This window comes from Ischnura elegans, chromosome 5 (genome assembly GCF_921293095.1).
Source record: "Ischnura elegans chromosome 5, ioIscEleg1.1, whole genome shotgun sequence".
Classification (NCBI taxonomy): domain Eukaryota; kingdom Metazoa; phylum Arthropoda; class Insecta; order Odonata; family Coenagrionidae; genus Ischnura; species Ischnura elegans.
In genome coordinates, this window is record NC_060250.1 from 89,519,656 (window position 1) to 89,541,463 (window position 21,808).

Here is a 21,808-nt window from a genome sequence, read left to right on the forward strand (position 1 = left end):
TTCTCTGCAATAAAAAAAAAAACATCCCAGCTCGTGCAGGGATCGTATTACAAAGACCTTAGCTTTGAAAGAAAATATCAAGTTACTGGTGAACAGGTAACAGGTTAAGGGTCCATATTGGGCCCAGTTCTTTTTCTAATTTGCCAGCATCCTTTTCCAATATTCCTAATGCTGAATTCATAATATACGCTGATGACACAAGCATCTTACTTTCTGCCCCATCACAAAATAACCTTATCATGAGTTCTAAATCTGCAAATGAAATCATTCTTCACTGATGCGTTCATAATGAACTGTAATTAAATACTGAAAAGTCACATATTGTTCAATTTGGTTATTAAAGTCATCTGGAAAGTATTTTAATTAATATTTGATAAAAAATCCATTGAGAATGTTACTTCAACTAAATTTCTAGGTTCATATATTAGTGGTAATATGTCCTGGGTTAAGAATATTGAATATTTAGCCAATAAACTTAGCTCTATTTGCTACCTTTTACGCCACCTCCGAAACTCTGTTAATGTAGGTATCTTACTTACTGTATACTATGGTGCTTTTTATTCCCTGATGTCGTATAACGTAATTTTTTGGGGCTCATCACCTCACGCATCCGAAATATTTACAATACAAAAAAGGGCGATTAGAATAATATTTAAAAAAACCTTATGATGCTCCCTCTAGCCCCATCTTTAAAACTCTGAAGATCCTCCCATCACCATGTGTCTATTTATTATCTCTGCCAATATTTATGTGTAAAAATCTGGACATGTTTGAAATTAACTCCAGTTTTCATAATTATGAAACTAGAAATAGGCAAAGCCTTCACTATAATACAGTGAGTACAAATAGAACTAAATTAGGTCCAAGAGATATGGGACTCCGAACATACAATGAACTCCCGCACCATTTAAAAAATCAATGTGAGTCATTGGTATCTTTTAAAAGGAAGTTGAAGGCAATCCTGCTTGAAAAGAATTTTTATTCTGTTATAGAATACCTGACGTACTCCACAATCTCGTGCTTCATTTTCATGTTTTGAAAATATATTATATTTGAAAATACATACTTGTACATAACATTTCAACTATATGTTTATAATATACTAAATTGTATGAATCTCCTTCTCCCTTTTTTATTTTTTGACGTGTCTTATATCTTCTTGTAGATCCTTGGACAAATTATTATTATTATTATTATTATTATCATTATTATTATCATTCATCATGAGCATGAGGATTTCAACTTCTTGATTTTAGCGGTTCTTACTGTCAGTTGCATAAACCACTGCTATCATGACTTTCAGATGTGCAGAAAATTATCCTGGCTATGAACAATTTCCTCATGATATACTTTTCTCCATCCAAAATCAAAAGCAGCAATAGTTTTTCTGTGAACATTTGTCTAACAAAGTTTGCTCAGACGATAATAGGAATTTTAATTTATTGAAAAAATATTTATTTATTATTTAATCTTTTTATTTTTAATAGAGCCATACGTATTGGAGATAAAGAAGTGGATTACAATCCTAAATTCCGACTGATTTTGCATACTAAACTTGCTAATCCACATTATAAACCTGAAATACAAGCTCAAACCACTCTGATCAACTTCACTGTAACCAGAGATGGCCTGGAAGATCAGCTGTTGGCTGAAGTGGTGAAAGCTGAAAGACCAGATTTGGAAACTTTAAAAGTAAGTGTAAATTTTGTTAATCAATATTTTTTTCGGTTGGACAAGCCATCTGATAAGACTCTTATTTGTGTAACAAGTACCACTTATTTTTTTGTTGTGACAGGTTTACTCTATTATTTGATATCAGACCTTTAATCCATCATATTCATCACCAGACAAAAAATGAATGCTGGATCCATTCACATGCATAGGCGGATCCAGGGGGGGGGGGGGGGGGCACGGGGGCACGTGCCCCCCCCAGACCCTCAAAAATATGCAAGATTTTTAATACGGTCCCATTATCATTGCGTTCGTTTTGTATTACGAGGTATCCTTGTGCCCCACCCAGAACAAAATCCTGGATACGGCCTTGCTTGTGCCCCTCCCAGAAAAAAATCCTGGATCCGCCCCTGTTCACATGTACATGAAAACAAGAACATTGCTCTGAGACATGATATATATTTTCTGTCATATATTTAAGGGAGGTCTATGGATAAAAATGTTAATATTAAGTTCCAATATTACGTTTGCACTCCTTGAATAGGGTTGTTTCCTATTATTTTTTTATTGCCTGAATTGAAAGATTGTTACTCCTGGAGTACGTATTTCACGCTTGTAGATTTTTTAATGACGATATCTATTTTTCGCGATTAATTGAAAAGTGAAAATTTTCAAGAGCGCAAAAACGCGACGGCTAAGTATGAATGCCCGTGTGACGTCATTCTGGTTCCCGCTGTCGCAGTGTGAGGTGACCTTGGGGTGAGGCTTTGAGCGCTGATACGATGCAGACTGCTAGCAGGTAGCAGGGTACCCTGCTAGCTGGTAGCACTTGGCTTAAATAAGTATTATTAATACCCTATCAAACGAAGGAAACTTTCCGACCATAGGCAGTTTTAAAAGGTGATTATTAAGAAATGTTTCCCTGAGCTCTGTGCCTCATGCATGCATTGGTAACCTCAGACGATGTATAACTCCTATCCTCTCGTGTAGAAACTAGGTCCCTGTGACGTCACGTGAAGTGGCATCGCATGGGCGCCAATCTGGCCTTTTTCAAATGGAGTTAAAATTGACCATTGCCAATTGTCTGAACTGGGATTTCTAAAGCCAAATAATTTGTATCTTATGAATACACTAATGGTGGGTAGCGAATCGCAATCAATGCCTTTCGTTTTCTTTGATGAAGGAAACTACCCTATTGGGAGGTAGATGAGGCAGCATACTTTTGGGTTCAGCAAATGCTTTTCCTTTTATGGAGAGTGGGGGAGGAGTGATAAGTGGCCAAAAATATGCTTATATAATACTTGAACTCTCCGCTGTTATGGGAAAAAGCATCTTTGAATAAGCATATTTTGAGATACATGATTCATTTTCTAAGAGTTGCCAAATATTCATGACAGAAATATTGCTTAGTGAGGTTATTATACTCCTTATGGAACGCTATTTTTTCAAACTTGCAAAATCAAAACTAGGGAGTCGAAATCAGTAGCAATCTGGAAATACCCTGTCTATGTCATCACTGATGTTATATTTCTTCCCTTTTTCATGTCTTACCATGCATACAATTGCTATGTACACTAAAATCCTTATTCAAAGTTTTCAGGAATGGAAACATTTTGAACACTAAATACAGAATAGTGTTCAGTCATGAAATGCCACTTGTTTTGAAGGCTTTAGAGTCTGTTATTATGGGAGCAGCTTTCAATGGATAAAAATGTTAATTTTAAGTCCTTAGGAGGTGTCGCATGCAACAAAAAAAAATTATCAATATAATGTTCTATTTTCAAAAAGGTCAGAAGAATCTTTTCAGAAAACAGCTAAAATATGGAAAGTAAAGTTAAATATAATAAGCAATATGTAGATGATATTTTATGAAGGAGTAAGTGGAATCCACAATTTTCTTCAAAATCGAAAATCGAATCTTTCAGGGATCTGAAAGAAATCTCAAATCCATATTCACAAGATTATTAAAATTTTGAAAATTAAATTCGATGCATATTTCACTTTCGGAAAGATATGCTTCTTGAATTTTAAGTAGTAAGATACCTATTTAAAAAAATATGTGAAGCCATTAGCTTATAACCAATCATTTTATTGAGGCATAATCAGGAATTCATTTTTTAAAATGTGAACTTAAATTATAAAAATTCATTGAATCAATATGCATCCAAACATTTTTTCAGCATCATCTTACATTAGTCTGCTTTGTACTGCTCATTCAAATTTTTATTTAAAAACAGTAACATTCTGATTTGGTCTATAGGTTCAATATCCTACATTTTTTTGTGTCACACTAGACTTAAGCACTAAGCAGTGTTTCTGATAAAATATTAGCAGCAGGGATGCGAATAAGTCACTACTGATTGGTGGTCTTTATTGTTGAATACATGGTGTTACCCCTCTAGTTCTTCCTGGGCTTTGTTTCAGGAGAGAGTAGCTCCGTCAAGTACAGATTTAACTCATGCACCCCATCCCTACAATTTACTTCTTCCAGCTGAATATTTTAAAGAATTTTTTTGCTTGCACAACCATTTCTAAGGATTGTATGGCTTTATTATTATCACAATGAACCTATTCTTTAAGTATTTCACTGTCGTTTAGTCAATATTTTGGAAAAAGAGGAAATAGTTCATAATGGCATTACGAAAATGACTCCATTAATAATGCATAAAACTCAATTTTAACATCTCATTTAGCACACGTGATCTTTAAAACCTGTTGAATACATATACTCAGTTTTTACCCAGAGGTGGACCTTATACTGGTCACCACCATATTTGCTCGAGTGAACAAGAGTGAAACTTGTTTTAGAATTAGGTAGTTATAAACCATGCATAAAGCACATGCTATGAATTCCATTTTGATGTCGAGTGACTGTTAGTCTGCTCTTAACCTCCAAATAGCTTGTTTACAAATCTATCAATAAGGCTGCTAGATGTGAAAGGTTGGTGAATTGTAAAGATACAATGAAAAAATTGGTAATCCTAATAATCCTATTTACCCCTAGCCAACCCTAGAGTTTTAACTTGGTATAAAATGTAGCTGCAAATATAAAAGATATATTGATCTCAAAATATCGCATTTCAGGTAGAAATTAAGGAAGTGAAAAATATTTAAAATATTTTGCATAGTTAAAAATTAATTATCCTTCTGGGATTATAGACTTTATTGTATAGTGTAGACTTGATGTGGTAGAATGCTATAATTAATTAAATGCCTGCTTTTGTAATTCAGACAGAATTGACAAAGAAACAAAACGATTTCAAGATCCAGATTAAGATGCTTGAGGATGATTTACTTCAAAGGCTCTCATCAGCTGGGGAGGATATTCTGTCAGATGAAGCTCTAGTGTTGAATTTGGAAAAAACTAAGAAAACTGCCGCTGAAGTTGAGGAGCAAGTGGAAAAAGCTATCACTACAAGTGCAGCTATTGATCACAATCGAGAACTTTATCGGCCAGCTGCTGCACGAGCCTCACTTCTTTATTTTGTTTTAAATGACCTCCACAAAATTAATCTCATATATCAGTTCTCACTCAAGGTAAATGTTATCTTAATTAGTAGCAAAATGAATACACCATTAATTTTTGTATTTGCAGGGTGGAAGTCACTCTTCCGCAGTCTCTCTTCTATAAGCAATGTTCTCTCAGCAAAGAAGTACTGTATTTCTCCGAGTATAGTCCCTCTCTGAATATAGTCCCCCCCCTAATTTTGAGGCCTCAGTTTTGGGAAAAAATTTAAAAAATATGCTTGAATATAAATAATTTAAAAATGGGGGGACTATATTCAGATAAATACGGTATTAATTAGAATTATTCTTTTTGCTGAGTTGAAAAGCACGATCTCAAACAAGTCATCATTTAAAGCTAAGGGGCATGAAATTTGAATGGTGGTATGCCATGGGTTTCACCCTCCATTACTCACAGAAATGAAAGAGTGAGTTATGAAAATGAATCTTTAGGAGCAAATAATATCAAAGGTTGATAAAATTGGAGGATCCTACATTCATCTTTAAAATCCTCATACTAAATATATATCTTGTCTCTGAATACCAATTTAAAAGGTTTTGTTGTGACGTTCAGGATTGAATGCTTAAACCATTGATTATGTTACTTGGTATAACTTCTAGTATTGTTTGAGAAAGATAATGTTTACCTTTCATGGAAATGTCCTTTTATTTCCAGTAAATTACAAGATTTTTTTTATCTTTTATGAATGTGCTAATGCTCTCACATCAGAGAATTTATTCTACGAATGCGCTGAAGATATTCTTGACGTGATGCTGGAAAATCCCAAGAATATTCACTCCTGGGATATCCCAGAAGTATTCTAAGGATATCATGAATTCATTGAGATTATTCTGGGAGCCCACAAAAAACCCATAATTAATAATAATAATATTTATTAACTTCATTGGGATAATGCATATGTGAGTTGTTGTCAAGATAATGCAGGATAAAATGCAAACAGATAATAAAATATAATACAAATGAACTATAAAAACACACAGCTATTCAGTGGGATTGAGGTCATAGATTAACCCCTCAAGCACGGCGGGCATTTAATTAAATCCCATCCCAACGGCCGGATGATATTTACATGACTTCGTCTTTTTGGCATGCTATCATTCAAAAATTTATAACTCTCATGTTATACAATCAGTATCGTTGAAAATTTTTGTAAACTTGCGTAATATAATGCGCTACTATATAATAAACAGTCCATATAAAGTTGGATATTTCAAAAATATTACCTCGACCAATTGCACGCAAAATGATAAGAGTCAATTTTTTATACGTGTTTTTCCTGTGAACGACATATGAATTTAGGACTGAGGCATTCAATAGTCTCCTAAATAACTTCATACACCACTTGTAATAGCGTTTTCTTTCCATTAGGTACGAATGAAATAACAGGTCCTTGAAATTCGCCCCACCAATGAATTTATTATAACCTAACACACAAACAGACTTCTAAGTCTTTTTTTTTCCTTTCAATACTATTCCCATTGCGTAGGATGGTAAATAAAAATAACCACGCACAGGAAGTACACCCGATGAGAATTTCAATGCACTGCCTGAAAGAACACCACACAGCATGAACGACTCTAGTAGACTGAAGCACGCGCGAAGCTCCATCAAGAGACGAGAAAATATCTCGAAGGGGTCCTGGTATACGCTGACCGTTTAGAAGGAATCTTATCTTCGTTGATTACTGTCCAGAAAGAAAGAAAAAAATTAATTCAGAGCGAAGCACATGGCCCCTTCGCTTAGGACTAATGAGGCGGACCAAACACGCTTGGGGCTCGAGGTGATGACACACAAGGAGAAGACATAGAGAAGGCAGTGAGCTTATAAGGAAGATATCGTATCTCAAGCTAAAGTAGCTGACCCTTCTTGATGTCTCACAAGCAGAATAGGCAGCAGTTTTCAAGATGGCACAGTTGAAGAAAGTTGAGTTTTTAGACCGAATTCGTCAACTCGCTGGTATTAAAATGGATAAATTTATGCAACTCGCTGGTGCAATAACACCCCAGAAAATATTTTCGTCATTGTTCCCAAGGATGAAATTAGAAGAAAAGCCTCAATGCATGCCGTCCGTCGGGATGAGCGTTAAGGAAAAATAAGAATATAAAAATAGAATGATAAATCTGAGTGCTGTGTGTGCGAAGATAACTTTAATATAAATAATACTTCATCGACTGAATAACTTGAACCCGACATTTTTCTATAATTCGGCCGCCGTAGAATGAAAACTTCGAGATACTTGTTTCTTGATGGGTACGATGGACTCGAATTATTTATGGTACTTGTTCAATTTCAGTCGTGGAAGCATATGCAAAAGTCCACGATGTTTAAAATCAAGGGAGGAAGTATGATAATAAAGAGCAACGTTGTTCCCCATACATTCGACTGCCAGCCAAGAAGACTAGCATTTTCTCCTACTGTCGGCGTCAAAATGATGTGACGCTGTACTTCGCAAATTTATATCTGCGCTTCAAGGCATGTTATAATATTGAATTATATGTCATTTTTAAGAAAATTTTATTCTAAAGTCTGATTTATTTTTTGTTTTATGATAAATTTAAAAATGTAGACACGCCAGGGAGTAGCGTAGCCATGGCTACGCTACTGCCTGGCCTGCCAGGCGTTCCTGCAGGAATTTCGTTTGGTGGGGGGGGGGGGTCCAAAACTGAGGGGAAATTTTTTGAAAAACAGAGTACTAAGTAATGGGTTTTTAACTAATTTTAACACTTTTCATAATTGAAAAAAGTTCATTTGTTAATGAAATATTTTGTAAATTGCTGATTTTTCAATATTTTGTTTCCTTTTATGAAGGAAAATAATTGTGTTTGTATATTTCGGGGGGGAGGGGTGAGGTCAGCTACTTTCCATTTTTCGGCATCGACTTTCGGCACCAACGAATACATCAGTTTCACTGAAATACCTTGGTATCATGATGGAATCAGTAACAGGAAGCTTGCTAGAATTAGCCTAAGAATGACCATATTCCATCATCTTTACGCAATCTATCGCTTTCAATGAAGAAAAAATAGATCGAATAATAACCCTCTAGTCACAATAAATGACTCCGATACATCTGCACTTCAATAAATGAATCATAACCATGCCGTCGCTTGTATTAAAGTATGCAGCCTCTACCATTGCTGTGCCGCCGTGCCTCCACATACTGAATAATGACGTCACTTTACCACCAGCCAATCATCGGGCATTTTCGATTCTCACTTGTATTTGAAAATTCTCGTGAACTTAAATGAATTAAATATCGCAAACCACGTCATGAAATAATAAAAAAAAACTTTCTCCGTGACACGCAACACATATTTTTATATGATTTTGGGGCTCTTGATAATATCTGAAATATATACAAGTTCCCTATTGTATGCCCCTATGCAAATGCAATCTGCTTATGGCCTCCGTACAACGAAATCTCCTATAACTTAGTCATGGTTTTAATGGTCCCAACAAATTGGTTGTGTAGAGGTTTTACTGTACATGTTTTCTTTTGAATTGAGAGAGGTCGGTTACATACTTCCTGCAGAATACAAATTGGATTCCCATATCCTTAGAGACAATGGGCAAGTCGCTCATGAAACATTGGAAGGAGATATGGAGGACCTTACCAGTGTAAAACCCAAGAAATCTTCTCTGTCAAACATCTAACGAATTTGGACGAATATTTCAGAATACAATAGCCAACCAGTTGCTTCTGCATCAGACCAGGGATATCCATCTCGCTGGAAGTGAGTGTGGTAAAGTCTTGCTTGCTGAAAAAATAAGCCTTAGTGGCTTTGTCAAGAAATTCACCGTCATTCTCCTAAAACATTCTATCTCAGGCCTGCATCCCTCTGCTCCTCAACTGAGCCCAAAGAAACATAATAGCATCATTAAAGAATATTCCAGGTATATTAGATATGAATGTATTACGATTGACAAGGGGATTGGGTTAGTGTGGTGGCTAGAGTGTTGGCTTCCCACCCGGCGGGCTCGGGTTCAAATCCCGGCAGTGGCAGAGAATTTTCAGAGACTGCCCGATCCCTGCTCCAAATACTATACCCCTATACTATGATTGACAATCTCCATCGGGACCAAATAGGGACATGAGAGATCCTGTTCCTGTTATATTCTCTGATGCATGGGTGATACATAGTTCAAGCTTATGCTTTCTCCTACATTTTCCTGCACTTTTCCTTTCTCATTTTATTTTTATTAAACATTATATGTTTTTCTCTAGTTCTTCTAAAAAATCATAAAAAGGGGTTTTGCTGAGTATATTTGGTCTTTTGATCCAAGGTTTTTCTGGCATGCCAAATGATGTATGAAATTGATATTGAAAGTAGAGGGGGGTCTAATATCTTATTCACCATGTGCTTTTTATTTGCAGGCATTTAGTGTTGTATTTGATGTTGCAATTGAAAGATCACCACCGTCATCTGAAGTTGAAGCTAGGGTAAAAACTTTAATTGATTGCATTACGCATTCTGTGTATATTTATACTACAAGAGGTTTATTTGAACGTGATAAACTCATTTTTACTTCTCAGATGGTTATACAGGTAATTTTGAGTACATATAATTCAGATGTATGTTTAGATCTGGACTTAGAGCTTATACTCCCATTTTTTAGATTAAGCCATAATGTTTCTAATTGAAATCATTCTCATTATAGATACTGATAAGTCATAAAGAAGTAGATATGTTGGAGTTAGATTTTCTGTTGCGATATCCTGTGACACAGAATGTTACCAGCCCAGTTGATTTCTTAAGTAACATGAGCTGGGGAGGAATCAAAACCCTGGCGACTATGGATGAATTCAAGTAAGCTTGTTTTAAATCATTTCCATTCTTTTTAAGAGTAACCGATAGTTTTATCAAGACAATTTAGTGCATAGTGTCATTTCAGTTGAGCACCTCGAATCCAGAATTCTCTAATCTGGGAACACCCATAATCCAGCAATACAGTTGAATCTTGGTTATATGGCCCACAGTTATATGATGACCTCATATATATTCTGATTTTTTTGTCCTGTGAATAATAATAATAATAATTTTATTTGCCAGCAGACACAATACACTGATAAGAACAGGGCATGTATATAACGCACGTCAAAACTAAAAGTACAAACCCAATCATCGATATTTACTCAATTTGTTGTAAAACACAGATATTCGTCTAAACTATAAAAACAGTGATCAATTAGAAATTAGAATACTGCTTTTTTTAAATTGAGGCAGTCTCCTTTCATTCTTAATAATGATGGGTAAGTTATTATAGATTTTTGTACACATTGCCCTAGGTCCACTGATAAGTTAGATGGTTGGACATGCACATGATTACATCTCCTAGTTTTGTACGAGTGATATTTATCATTTAATAAAAAGTCAACCATTTGCTTTTTAACATACACTACACAATAATATAAATACACTCATGGGAGTGGAAGTATCTTTAAATCTTTAAAAAGTGGTCGGCAATGAGCTCGGTAGTGTTGATTACACATGGTCCCACATGGTCCTTATCATTTTCTTCTGTATTCGAAAAACACTTATTAGCGAGGATGAAGATCCCCATATTATTATTCCATAAGCTATTCTAGAGTAAAAAAGACCAAAATATAAGATTTTTACTATATAGACCCATGGATTTTAACCTAAGTTATGAAACTTTTCACTCATGCAGCGACCTTGGTTTTAAAACATATTTTCCAGTCCCATTGTATGCAACCTATGCAACTTGTCAGACAACTATCCTATTAGAAGATTGTGGCACAAGTAGCGATATTAGTCTCACAAGGGGGCATGGTGTGTGCCCATTACTCGGAGATGCTAATAAAGAATAATTAGTTTTCTATAATAAGCTATACTTTTTATTGGATATTATTTGTCATTATAGTAGATGGATCTGGAATTATGAATTACAGAATATTTATCTCCAGAGGAAGGTTTTCTAGAAATTTGCCAACTTCATGTTTTCGGTTGCCGTGGGAAAATAGCGGCCAAATGAGCCATTAAAAAGCCTCCTGCACCAAAATGTTAGCTTCTAAGGTCGTTCAAAAAGAGATATTCTTATTTCTAGTTTGCACATAAGTTGATGGTGATTCAAAACAATGGTAAAAGCATCATGCATTGTCTCATTCTGTCTGCGAATCCCACATATGTGGGACAAATGGAGCTGGGGTAAAGCTGCTAAGTTGGGCACTGATCAAAATTGACTCAAATTGTTTCTCTATGGGTTTTAGTGAAATATGGCTGGACCTTGATGGCTATGGCTATTAGCTTAACTGTGCAAGGTGGAAAATGTTTGTTTTTAACAGAATGGGAGTTATTGTGAATGCCTTTGCAGAGTAAATTCTGAATTCAACAAAGAAAACCGCATGTATACAGTGGAACCCCGATTTATCGTTCCCGCATTCATCGTTTGCCGCTCCTGGTCCCAAATTAAGTTCCATAAAGACAATGTAATTTTTTCCCGCATCTATCGTTCCCCGAAGTATCGTTTTCCCGCATTAATCGTTTGAAGATCGCGGTCCCGTCGAATAATTTTCCCGCATTCATCGTTTGATAAAAATGAGACAAAGTGTTTACAACGTGTTATTTATGGCTAATAACAACAGACACATAGTTTGAATCTTCCCCAGGAGATTGAAATGCGATAGGGAGAAGCAGAGTGCCTTGGGATAGTTACATTAGCGCATTTCCCAAGATCCGGTATCCCCCTCCATTCAGCACTCGCCTCCCCCCGGTTGAAGCTTTCTTCTTCTCCGAAATAAAAAAAAGGTCCCAGCTCGAGCAGGGATCGTATTACGACGACCTTAGCTTCAAAAGAAAATATCAAGTTACTCGAGAACAAAATAAACCTTTTTCACGCCTCCCCCTTTCATGACCGCTGACTTTTTTTAGCTGACTCGCTTCAAAGATCCCCACCTCTAGAGGTCAACTGCTGCATGAATCACCAATTAGCCCAAAAGGTATCTAAAAATGAATTTCGGCAATTGGTATTATACTTTTATTATATTGAGATATTAGGGATGTGCACATAATTCAGTAAAGATTGATACCCAACACGACGTATTTCTAACGTTATTTAAGCATTTTAAGCGAGGAAATAGTTGGAATAATACGATGGTGATTTCTGGCAAATAATGATATCATCGCAGCTGATAGTGAGCTTCACGGCAGTTGATGCGATTTTTTTTTCGAAAACAGGGCATCGGGTTACAATTCATGAGTTATGCTACAAGTCTCACTTGTCTGAGGTGCTAACGAAAAGATATCATCTCAGGATATTTTGTTTCTCCCTACTAGCGATCTGAATTCATCTGCTCATCTAGAGCTACGCTACTTATTGTTAGAAATGAGTGGGTAAGTTGCCTTCTGTATAGGATAAAAAATTTCATTGCGCAGTCATATGGTCATGCTTCATCCTCTGCAGTAAGCTCTGCCTACGCCGTATGCGATAGCATTAGTGCCGAACTTCACCTCGTACGAGTGGTTCCGTACTTTCCGGGGTTGATTGACTTAAAACTAGCGAGTGTTTTCCGTGTGGGTTCAATGGAGTCCGGTTTCATTTTCATTAGTTTTATTCTTATTCGTCTTCGGACCATGGCCCTTCCGAAGACACAAGTGAGAACTTTAAAAGATTGACTGAAAATAATTGATGATGAAGAAAAGAATCCGGGCTAGAAATACGTGAATATTGCAGAACGCCTCGGTATGTCCGGTAGCACGTACCATGACGGCAGGGGTGGGGGTAGAGCGAGATCCCTGGTGAAAACAAGAAATGGGATGAAGCCGAGGATCAGGTGGGCGTGCCGCTGACGATTAACGCCACATTGCCTCAATCATATTAAAAATTTAATTGCTAGAAAGGAACTTTTCAAATAATTAACTATTTTTGGCCTTCTTGATCCATCTCATAACCAATCACTGCGACGGCGAAATCAGTTGTTTGAGGTATAACACGCACATTTCTCTCGTAAATACGTGTACTTGAAATGGCATTTGATGGATAAGAATTTTTACATCAGACAGAAATGCTTAATAGCAGTGAAAATTCAGAGTGGAGTGCAAACATTTTTTAGCAAGGCGGCTTGTTCCTTTAGGATATTAGAAAGAGAGATAAGTCGAATCAACAATATGACCTAAGTGTTTCGATAAAGTAATAATATTCCTGTAATCAGCTAAAATCTCGTTTGAATCCATTAATGAATATCATAATTCGCAAAAATCCAGCGGATCCTGGGACATAGGCAACCTGGACAAACATTCCCGCATTTATCGTTTTCCCGCATTCATCGTTTTTATCATCCATCCCCCTGAAAAACGACAGATCGAGGTTCAACTGTATATGAGTTTTCCTTCGCGAGATATTCAATGATAAATATTTTTTTTAAAGAGCGGGAAAAACTCCCTCACCCCCCAAGCCACTGCCGACGAAGCCTCGATGACGTCAAAGGTGCCCAAACATCACACGAAGCTATTGTTGTGATTGTTTGTAATAGTTGCCAGCAGTTGTGAGAGCTTCGTTTCTTAGACTTGCTGATTATTTTCTATTTAAAGATAAATATCCGATGATAGAGGCTCGGAAGCCCTCATATTTTGTATTATTTATAATATTAATATCTGAGTAAGGGCATTAGAGCAGTTAAACCAAAAATTTTATAATAGATACCTAAATAACTTCGTTGTAGGAGTCTGAGCCACAGCCGTTGGAAGGGGATACGTTAATTGTAAGTTGATGTTATCGACGGCATATCATTCATTTAAGTATGTATTTAGAATGATTTTGATGTTTACTAATGTCCACTTAGCTTTTATATATAATAACTTCATCTGTTTATTCGTAGGTATCGGAGAATTCGTCGTTTAGGACTGCCTGTGCTTGTATTATGAGGTGAATTCCAGTCAATGCAATTTTTGCTCACTGATTGGAGACATCTAGGAACATTTTTGTGCCAAAATAGTGTTATTTTCAACGTGACATCTCCCGTTAAGCTACTGCTAATAATCACAGTGCCACTGGTTGTAATGCGCAAAGTTTGACAAGGTTGAAAAATATCGGCCAAGAGTTATCAGTGTTCCAGCGTGATTGAATTGTAAAAAGTGCTATTACGCTATCGATAAATGTCTAGCAGTAATGTAAAAATTGTCAGTGGCGTGTTAATCTCCATAGTTCACCGTAGATATGACATTTCACAATCAAGCTATTGAAATAAAACCTATGTGTGAAGTTTGTTATTCCATTATTTCAACGAATAGTAGTGAGAAAAGTCACCTGTGTGGGCTAATTGAAGGCTTTAAATCAGTGAATAAATAGTTGTTTTCATCATAACGAGCTCTGTTATTGTAAGTTGTACGTGATGAATATAAGAATGTGACAGTGACTTCCAGTTTTTTATAGGAGTATTTGCCTATTTCCCCCTATATTTTTATGGTATATCCTAGTATATTTTTTATGGATTTACCTATATTATTGAAATAGGTTGTAGCTTGTGTGTGTGTTGGCAGCAGAACCGATTCGCAATTGTGTACAGACTGTATTGCTGTGAATTCGTAACGTACGAAGGATAGGACTACCTTCTCCGCTAATACGGCGATGCCAAATTCAACAGCACAGCTTACGATCGTTATCCTCCAGTATTACAAGTTTCTTTTACATCTCAATTTGCCGCCGACATATAGCAACAATTTGTCTTAATAAATTCCATGAGGGTCGTGGCATCAATTTTTGGTGTCCTAAAAAAAAAGGCTGGTGTCCTTAAACCCCCTGCCACACACCTTTTAGGCGGCTTGCGGGGTATTATGTAGATGTAGATGAATTTCAGGTGTACTATTGGAACGAGCGGCAATGTTATCATCCATTTTTCTGATAACTAAAACATACGAAGTAAAACGCTTGTACTTCATCATCCCGATGTCGCATTATTAATATCCTAAGTAATAATTGTGGCACAATAACAATAGGAAACTTGCCCAAGAATAACAGAACAAAATAAATAGCGGCTAAATACCCCCAAAAAAAAAAATTTTTACAGCATGCGCTCAGCGTATTTCCCAACTCCCTACAGTTGTTTAGGCACCTATGACGTCACGTCTGGCCTCGGCAACGCTCGGGTATCTTCGCACAGTGGTCGGCTCAGAGAAATTTTTCTTGATTTTAAATGCAATTTTTTTATTTCTTTTGATGTTGAATGGAGAAACTTAAGGTATTTTTGCGACCTAATATACCCATTTTACTTATTCAAAATAGTTTTTAGTGCAATCGACGACCCATGCAAGTTCCCCATTGAAGGGCTTTATCCTTCAACTTCGGAAATGAAGAGTGCCTGTTTTAGCAAGCAATTTTCCAGGGATTATGAGCACTCATTTAACTGTGCTTCCACTCTATTGAATCTGATGTGATTTTCATGCACACAGACTTCATGCTGAAGGCATACATATTATTGAAAGTATAATCATCAAGGTAGAAAATAATTCTGTGGTCTTTTTATTTTTCAGATTTCCTAATTATTATCTCTATAAAAATAACTTTATCTTTACAATAAATGCACCCCTTAATTTCCTTTTCCACTTTAATTTAATAATATGGTTTTATTATAGAAATCTTGACAAAGATATTGAAAGTTCTGGGAAGCGCTGGAAGAAGGTTGTTGAAAGTGAATGTCCTGAGAGGGAAAAATTTCCCCAAGAATGGAAAAATAAGTCAGCTTTGCAACGGTTATGTATGATGAGAGCTCTTCGGCCTGATCGAATGACCTATGCCATGAGGTGAGACTCAACTTTTTACACTCTTTGAAAATGCACAGTATTCTTGGCATATATTTGCTCTTGGTTTTGCAGTATGGTCACATTTTATTTTGATATCAAGTAATAAATAACTTTTAATTTCTCTAGTGTGTTTATTGAAGAAAAACTTGGCACCAAATATGTTCGAGGCGAAAGCATACCATTTGCAAAATCTTATGAAGAGACAAGTCCTTCTACTCCTGTTTTTTTTATTCTTTCACCCGGTGTAGATCCTCTCAAGGTGAATACCATTTTGTTTGAACTTTACTCTAGTCATCTGTTGGATTATGATATCATATTCTTTGTGTATCTCATTTCTAGAAATGAGTTGTGTGCAGGAGACTGGTGATAACAGACATACTGAATCGACTGTCGCTATGTGGGGTTATATGTATGCACTTCTTTGGTTGTGATTATTTCGTTGTTTCTATGCTGACCATTATGCAATTCCCTCATTTTTTGCTTTTGATTAAGTTACAGATAGGTGGGAGGACAATGGTGAATCGCGGTTTGAGGTATGAGAAGATTTGAACTAAATTATAGGCATATCTTGACCCTGTTCTATCCAAATTTAAACAAATTGAAATTGGTATTGATATACTTAGCACCACTCCCTCAGATTTTAGACTGACTCCTTTATTCTGTGGTTAATCATATTTGTGGCCAACTGTGGTTAATTAGGTGTCAAAAACCAATGCCCAGTGGGTGCACTTCGCTGCAGGATTTAATTTTAACCCCTTTGTATTCATATGCCCATGCAGGCACCGTATTGAGCTTTTTTTCTCGTACCTGTATAGGCATACTAGCTGTTTAAAGGTTTAAAAAACAGATGTGATCCTCCTGTTAATGAAAGAAGCTGAACAATGATTTTAATTATTTAATTTCCTTGGATTACACTAAGGGCATCAACATTTCAAGGGACAGAAGTGCTGTTGAGCACCTCGAATCCAGAATTCACTAATTTAAGAACACTTGTAAACCAGCAATATCATAACATGGGCTGCAGGCTGCGGAGCACATGGAAGACTTTAAATACATCCAATTTATTACTTACTCTAAAAAGTGATCATAGAATAGTAAGAAAGTATTGTACATCAAAGATCTCTGCTGAATAATTGAAGATGCAGCTTTGCATTACATATTGCATCAACAACTTGCTGCTGAAATGCAAGTGTATCGTGGTGGAGATTGGCAGTAGAAGATAGAGCAGGGGAAATGGGGAAATTCTTTTTGCTTTGTCATGGCCCATTCAAAGGAACCCTTTTTCCATCAGCAAGAGTCTTTCTCTATCAGTCGCTCCCGATATACATATATCAATGGATAGTCACACAGATGGAATCTTCTGCATGGCAACAAGCTGGCAGCATTGACTATGTAGATTTTAGACAGCTCATTGAACTATATTAAAATCACCACATGGATGAAGGATATAATGTATCTTTTGTCAATAAAAGAAGTCCGGGTCGTGACATCACTGGACCTCAGCGAGTCACATGTTCGCCTAAGTCCAAGTTAGCAGTCTAATCCTGGCCTTGGCATGCAAAGCATTTAAGCATGGTCTTTCATTTTGACTCCCATATATGTACTACAAAGAGGCGACGAGGATTAAAAGGATATTACTCCAAATAGTGGCTTCAAAAAGGCTTTAAGATTGAATTGGAATGTCGATAATCGGGAATATAGGAGTATATATTCCAGCAGAAGCTTAATATATAGAGAGGGTCGAACTTTTCGTGAAGTACAACAGCATTGCAGCCGAAAAGAAAGTAAGCGTTCTGTTAACGTTCGTAGGAGTCAAAACATACAGTTTGTTACGGGACTTGTGCATGCCAGGCAAGCCGAGCGAAAAAGACTTTAATACTTTGGTGCGATTAGTTGAAAATCATTTGTACCCCAAACCATCGTTTATTGTGGAGCAATACAAATTTTCTCATAGAAATCAGTTAGAGCACAAGAATGTAGCCCAGTACATTGCTGCCTTGAAAAGATTAGCCATGCATTGCAAGTTTGGCACGCAACTCAATGATCTTCGAGACCGGCTAGTGAGCGGCGTACGGAGCGAGTCGGCGAAGCTGAGGCTATTGGCAGAAAAATATTTAAGCCACAACACTGCAGTCAGTACATTAACGGAGAAGGATGTGGCTTCCTTGGCAATTGGAGAGGTGCAACAGAAGATCCAGCAAATGACAGTTGGAGGTAGCAGAACACGCCCGCATCATACCAACCATTCCACCAACAAGAGAAGAGGGGACAGCAGAGAACGGGGAAGTGCAGCCAGCTCAGCTGTTAAGTGACAGTGCTGTGGTAAATATGGTCATAATAGTGGGAGTGCTGGTTTAAAAGTTATGAATGCCGCAAGTGTCATAAGAAAGGGCATCTGGAAAGAGTTTGCCGAGCTTCTGATTCAAGCAAAAGTGGTGCTCTTCGCAATGACAATTTTAAGAAGGGAAGGTTGAAAAGGGTAAAATCAAACTTTTATGTTAATGCTAAACAAGATGTGAATGAGGATATAAGGGGTGAAAACGATGTAGACGAAGAGTATGACGTTTCAAATTTATTTGCCTTAGATAGAGGAACTTTTTATTCTGGTAAAATTAGAGTAGATCCAATACGAAGAGAAGTAAATGTTAATGGTCGTACTATTCTATTTGAAATTGACAGTGGCGCATCTGTTAGTGTAATTTCCGAAAGTTGTTATCAGGAAATGTTCCCTTGAAGTTAAGTTACAGCCTACTGATGTACCGTATAAGCTTGTGTAAGAGGCGCACACGTGTAAGAGGCGCACCCCTATTTTGGGGATCGAAGCTATAAAGAAAAAAAATTTTGCGACATTTTTTTTTATCCTATCGTGCGGTGTTGCAGACGTATGCCTGGAATTTCGACAGTTATCGAAATGTCCTCTCTCAGTACTATTTTAAAGAGGAAATTTTGATAACTGCGGCGGCATAAGAGGGAGTAGAAAGAGTTCCGATCCTCTCTTTGCATACGCCATCGCTCTACGTTGCTTGTCCTACTCACGAACAATTTTGTTTAAAAGCTCTCGCAGGAGTATTGCAATAGAATTGCAGCCGTGGAAAATTTTAAGGCAAAACACGACAGGCAAATGGCATGAGCTTTCCCAAGAGATTGAACAACAATCGGGGCAATCTCAGCGCCGTAGGATAATAACCACGTCGTAGATTTAAGGCCCCTTGCACACGCACCGATTTTGGACGGCCGGTAAAATATCGGCCGTCCACATTCCAATAGTGAACAATGGGAGAGCATTGGAGCTTGCACACGTACCGACCACACGCCGGCACCGGCAAAATGCCGGTTAGCTGCCGGCTATTGTCACTGTGGTTCGCCGACGCCGGCTCAAAAACTTAGCAACGTATCGTTTGACTGGTAAAAATCCGGCGTGTGTGGAAGCATCGCTTCGCCGGTAAAATATCGGCCAATATTTTACCGGCCGTCCAAAATCGGTGTGTGTGCAAGGGGCCTAACGGAACTACACTCGGCTCTCCATCAGCTAATGCCTCTGCCGTTTTTTTTTCCTTTCCGAGACTGCACAGGAAAATATCAAGTTACAGGGGAACAATGGAAACGTGTTTCATCCCTACCCCATTCCACCAACTGACCTTTTTCGGTCTACCAGGTTCAATTCCCCGAGTTTCTGGAGGTCAAATGCTACGTGAGTCACCTTCTGAGCTCGAAGATATCTCGATATCTTTCAGCAATTGTGTGACACGCACGAGGTTCTAAAAAGAATTAGACCTAACGCGACGTATATCTTATAGAATTTAAGTTTTTTGAGCTCTAATTGATTGACACAAATATTTATAGCTAAAATAAGGCTACTAATATTCAACATAGTCCAAACAGCACAATTTCGGAAGAAACAAGCGTAGCATAAGCGCATTCAAACAAGACGAGACGGACTGGAAACTCAGGCAACGCAAACTGCGTATATCACATTGCTGCGCCGTCGCCCCTTCGCTTTTAAGGCAACGACGTCATATGCAAGATCGGACGTGTTCTTCCCTTGCTCCTTCGCTCGTAGCTTTAAATACGGAGGGGAGGGAGCCCTCTTTCCCTCGACCTCTCCTTCAGCGCTCTTCACTTTCATTTAGCATTTCCGATTTCTTCTATCCACCATTAAGTCCAACAATGAGCACACTCGTTCGAATTTTGTCAACCGCAGGTTTTGACACCAATATTACTATATGCAGTATAAATGCCGCGGGATGCCCACTCGTGGCAATAAATTTAGCGCGCGCTCCGGGGCGAATCACCCCGCGCGATCTTTTCAATGTTCACCTCTGGGGTACCGACGTGACGGCGCGATGCTTGCAAGAAATTCAAGCAGGAGCATTTTAAAAATACGCCACTAAGGGAGAAACTCCCCTGCCTGCCGCTTGATTTTGACCCAGGGTTTCAGATGACTGACTCACGCTGAAAACCAAGGCCACTCAGTTCCCCTTGAACTTGCAACCGGTGAAGGGGAGGGGGGGAAGATAAGAAGTTTGTGTAAGAGGCGCACCCCCATTTTCCGCTGCAATATCTGGGAAAAAAGGTGCGCCTCTTACACGCGCTTATACGGTAGTATTGAATTCGTACTCTGGTCAACAAATCAAGCCAATGGGGGTAATTATGGTGAGGGCTGTATGAATGGTATTTCACAGTGTTTAGATTTGTATGTAATTAAGAAGGGGGCACACTCATTGATGGGACGTGACTGGATAAAAGCCTTGAATGTCCATGTTTGTATTCTGGACAAGATGCAAGGCAGTGAGTTGAAATATTCTGAAGGGTCGATTGATTCATCGTCAATAATTAAGCAAATTGTTGACGAATTTCCAGGAGTTTTTACGGATTAAGTGGGTACTGACAAGGAACCTGTTAAACTTAAACTGAAACCTAATTGTGTACCCAAATATTTTAAACCCAGACCATTACCTTTCTCTCTTAAGCAGAAAGTTGAGGAGGAATTGGCCAAATTAGTAGAAGAGAACCTTATCACGCCGGTGGCGAGCAGTGTTTGGGTCTAGCCTATCGTTCCAGTGCCAAAACTGAATGGTAAAATTAGAATTTGTGGTGATTTCAAAGTAACAGTGAACCCTAATCTAGAAGTAGACAAATATCCGATTCCTAAGATTGATTATTTGTTTGCTATGCTGCAGAAGGGTGAAACATTCACCAAAATAGATTTGTCGCAAGCATACTTGCAATGTCCCTTGGACGTTGAGTCCAGTAAAATTTGTACCATAAGGGATTGTTTAAGTAGAGCAGAATACCCTTTGGTATATCGTCAGCCCCAGGAATTTTTCAGAGAATTAAGGAACAAACTCTGCAGGGGTTGTCAGGAGTTACCGTTTTTCTTGATGATATCTTGATTACTGGGAGTAATCAAGCAGAGCATGTGACTCGCTGAGGTCCAGTGACGTCTTTACCCGGACTTCTACTGACAAAAGATGCATTATATCCTTCAATGGAAAAGGATTTTTATCTCATTAACCCCTCAATCATGGCTGGCATTTAATTGAATCCCATCCCAGCGCCCAGATGAGAGTTAAATGACTTTGCCTTTTTGGCATGCTATCATTCAATAATTTATAACTTTCATAATATACAATCAGCATCGTTGAAAATTTTTGTAAACTTGCATAATAAATGTGCTTCTAAATAATAATTTTTGGAGCGATTTGAATAAATATTTATTGGTTTATGTATCTCCTTCTATGTACTAATGAATAAATTTTCAGTTTTGAAAGATTTAAATTTTGTTTCGAATAAGCTGCGAGATCTCTAACATTCCATGCATTTTTTTATACATTTACATGATGTATTTTAGTGA

At 37.5% G+C, this 21,808-nt stretch overlaps 1 protein-coding gene across 1 annotated transcript in view; it reads left to right on the plus strand.

Annotated features, from left to right (window-relative positions):
* Nucleotides 1-21,808, plus strand: part of LOC124159740 (dynein beta chain, ciliary-like) — a 255,329-nt gene that overhangs the window by 200,925 nt on the left and 32,596 nt on the right. The window contains exons 68-73 of the mRNA XM_046535651.1: nucleotides 1,488-1,692; nucleotides 4,903-5,208; nucleotides 9,573-9,743; nucleotides 9,857-10,005; nucleotides 15,787-15,954; nucleotides 16,081-16,213. Of these exons, the coding sequence (XP_046391607.1) occupies nucleotides 1,488-1,692; nucleotides 4,903-5,208; nucleotides 9,573-9,743; nucleotides 9,857-10,005; nucleotides 15,787-15,954; nucleotides 16,081-16,213 (1,132 nt within the window). The remainder of the gene's footprint in view (nucleotides 1-1,487; nucleotides 1,693-4,902; nucleotides 5,209-9,572; nucleotides 9,744-9,856; nucleotides 10,006-15,786; nucleotides 15,955-16,080; nucleotides 16,214-21,808) is intronic.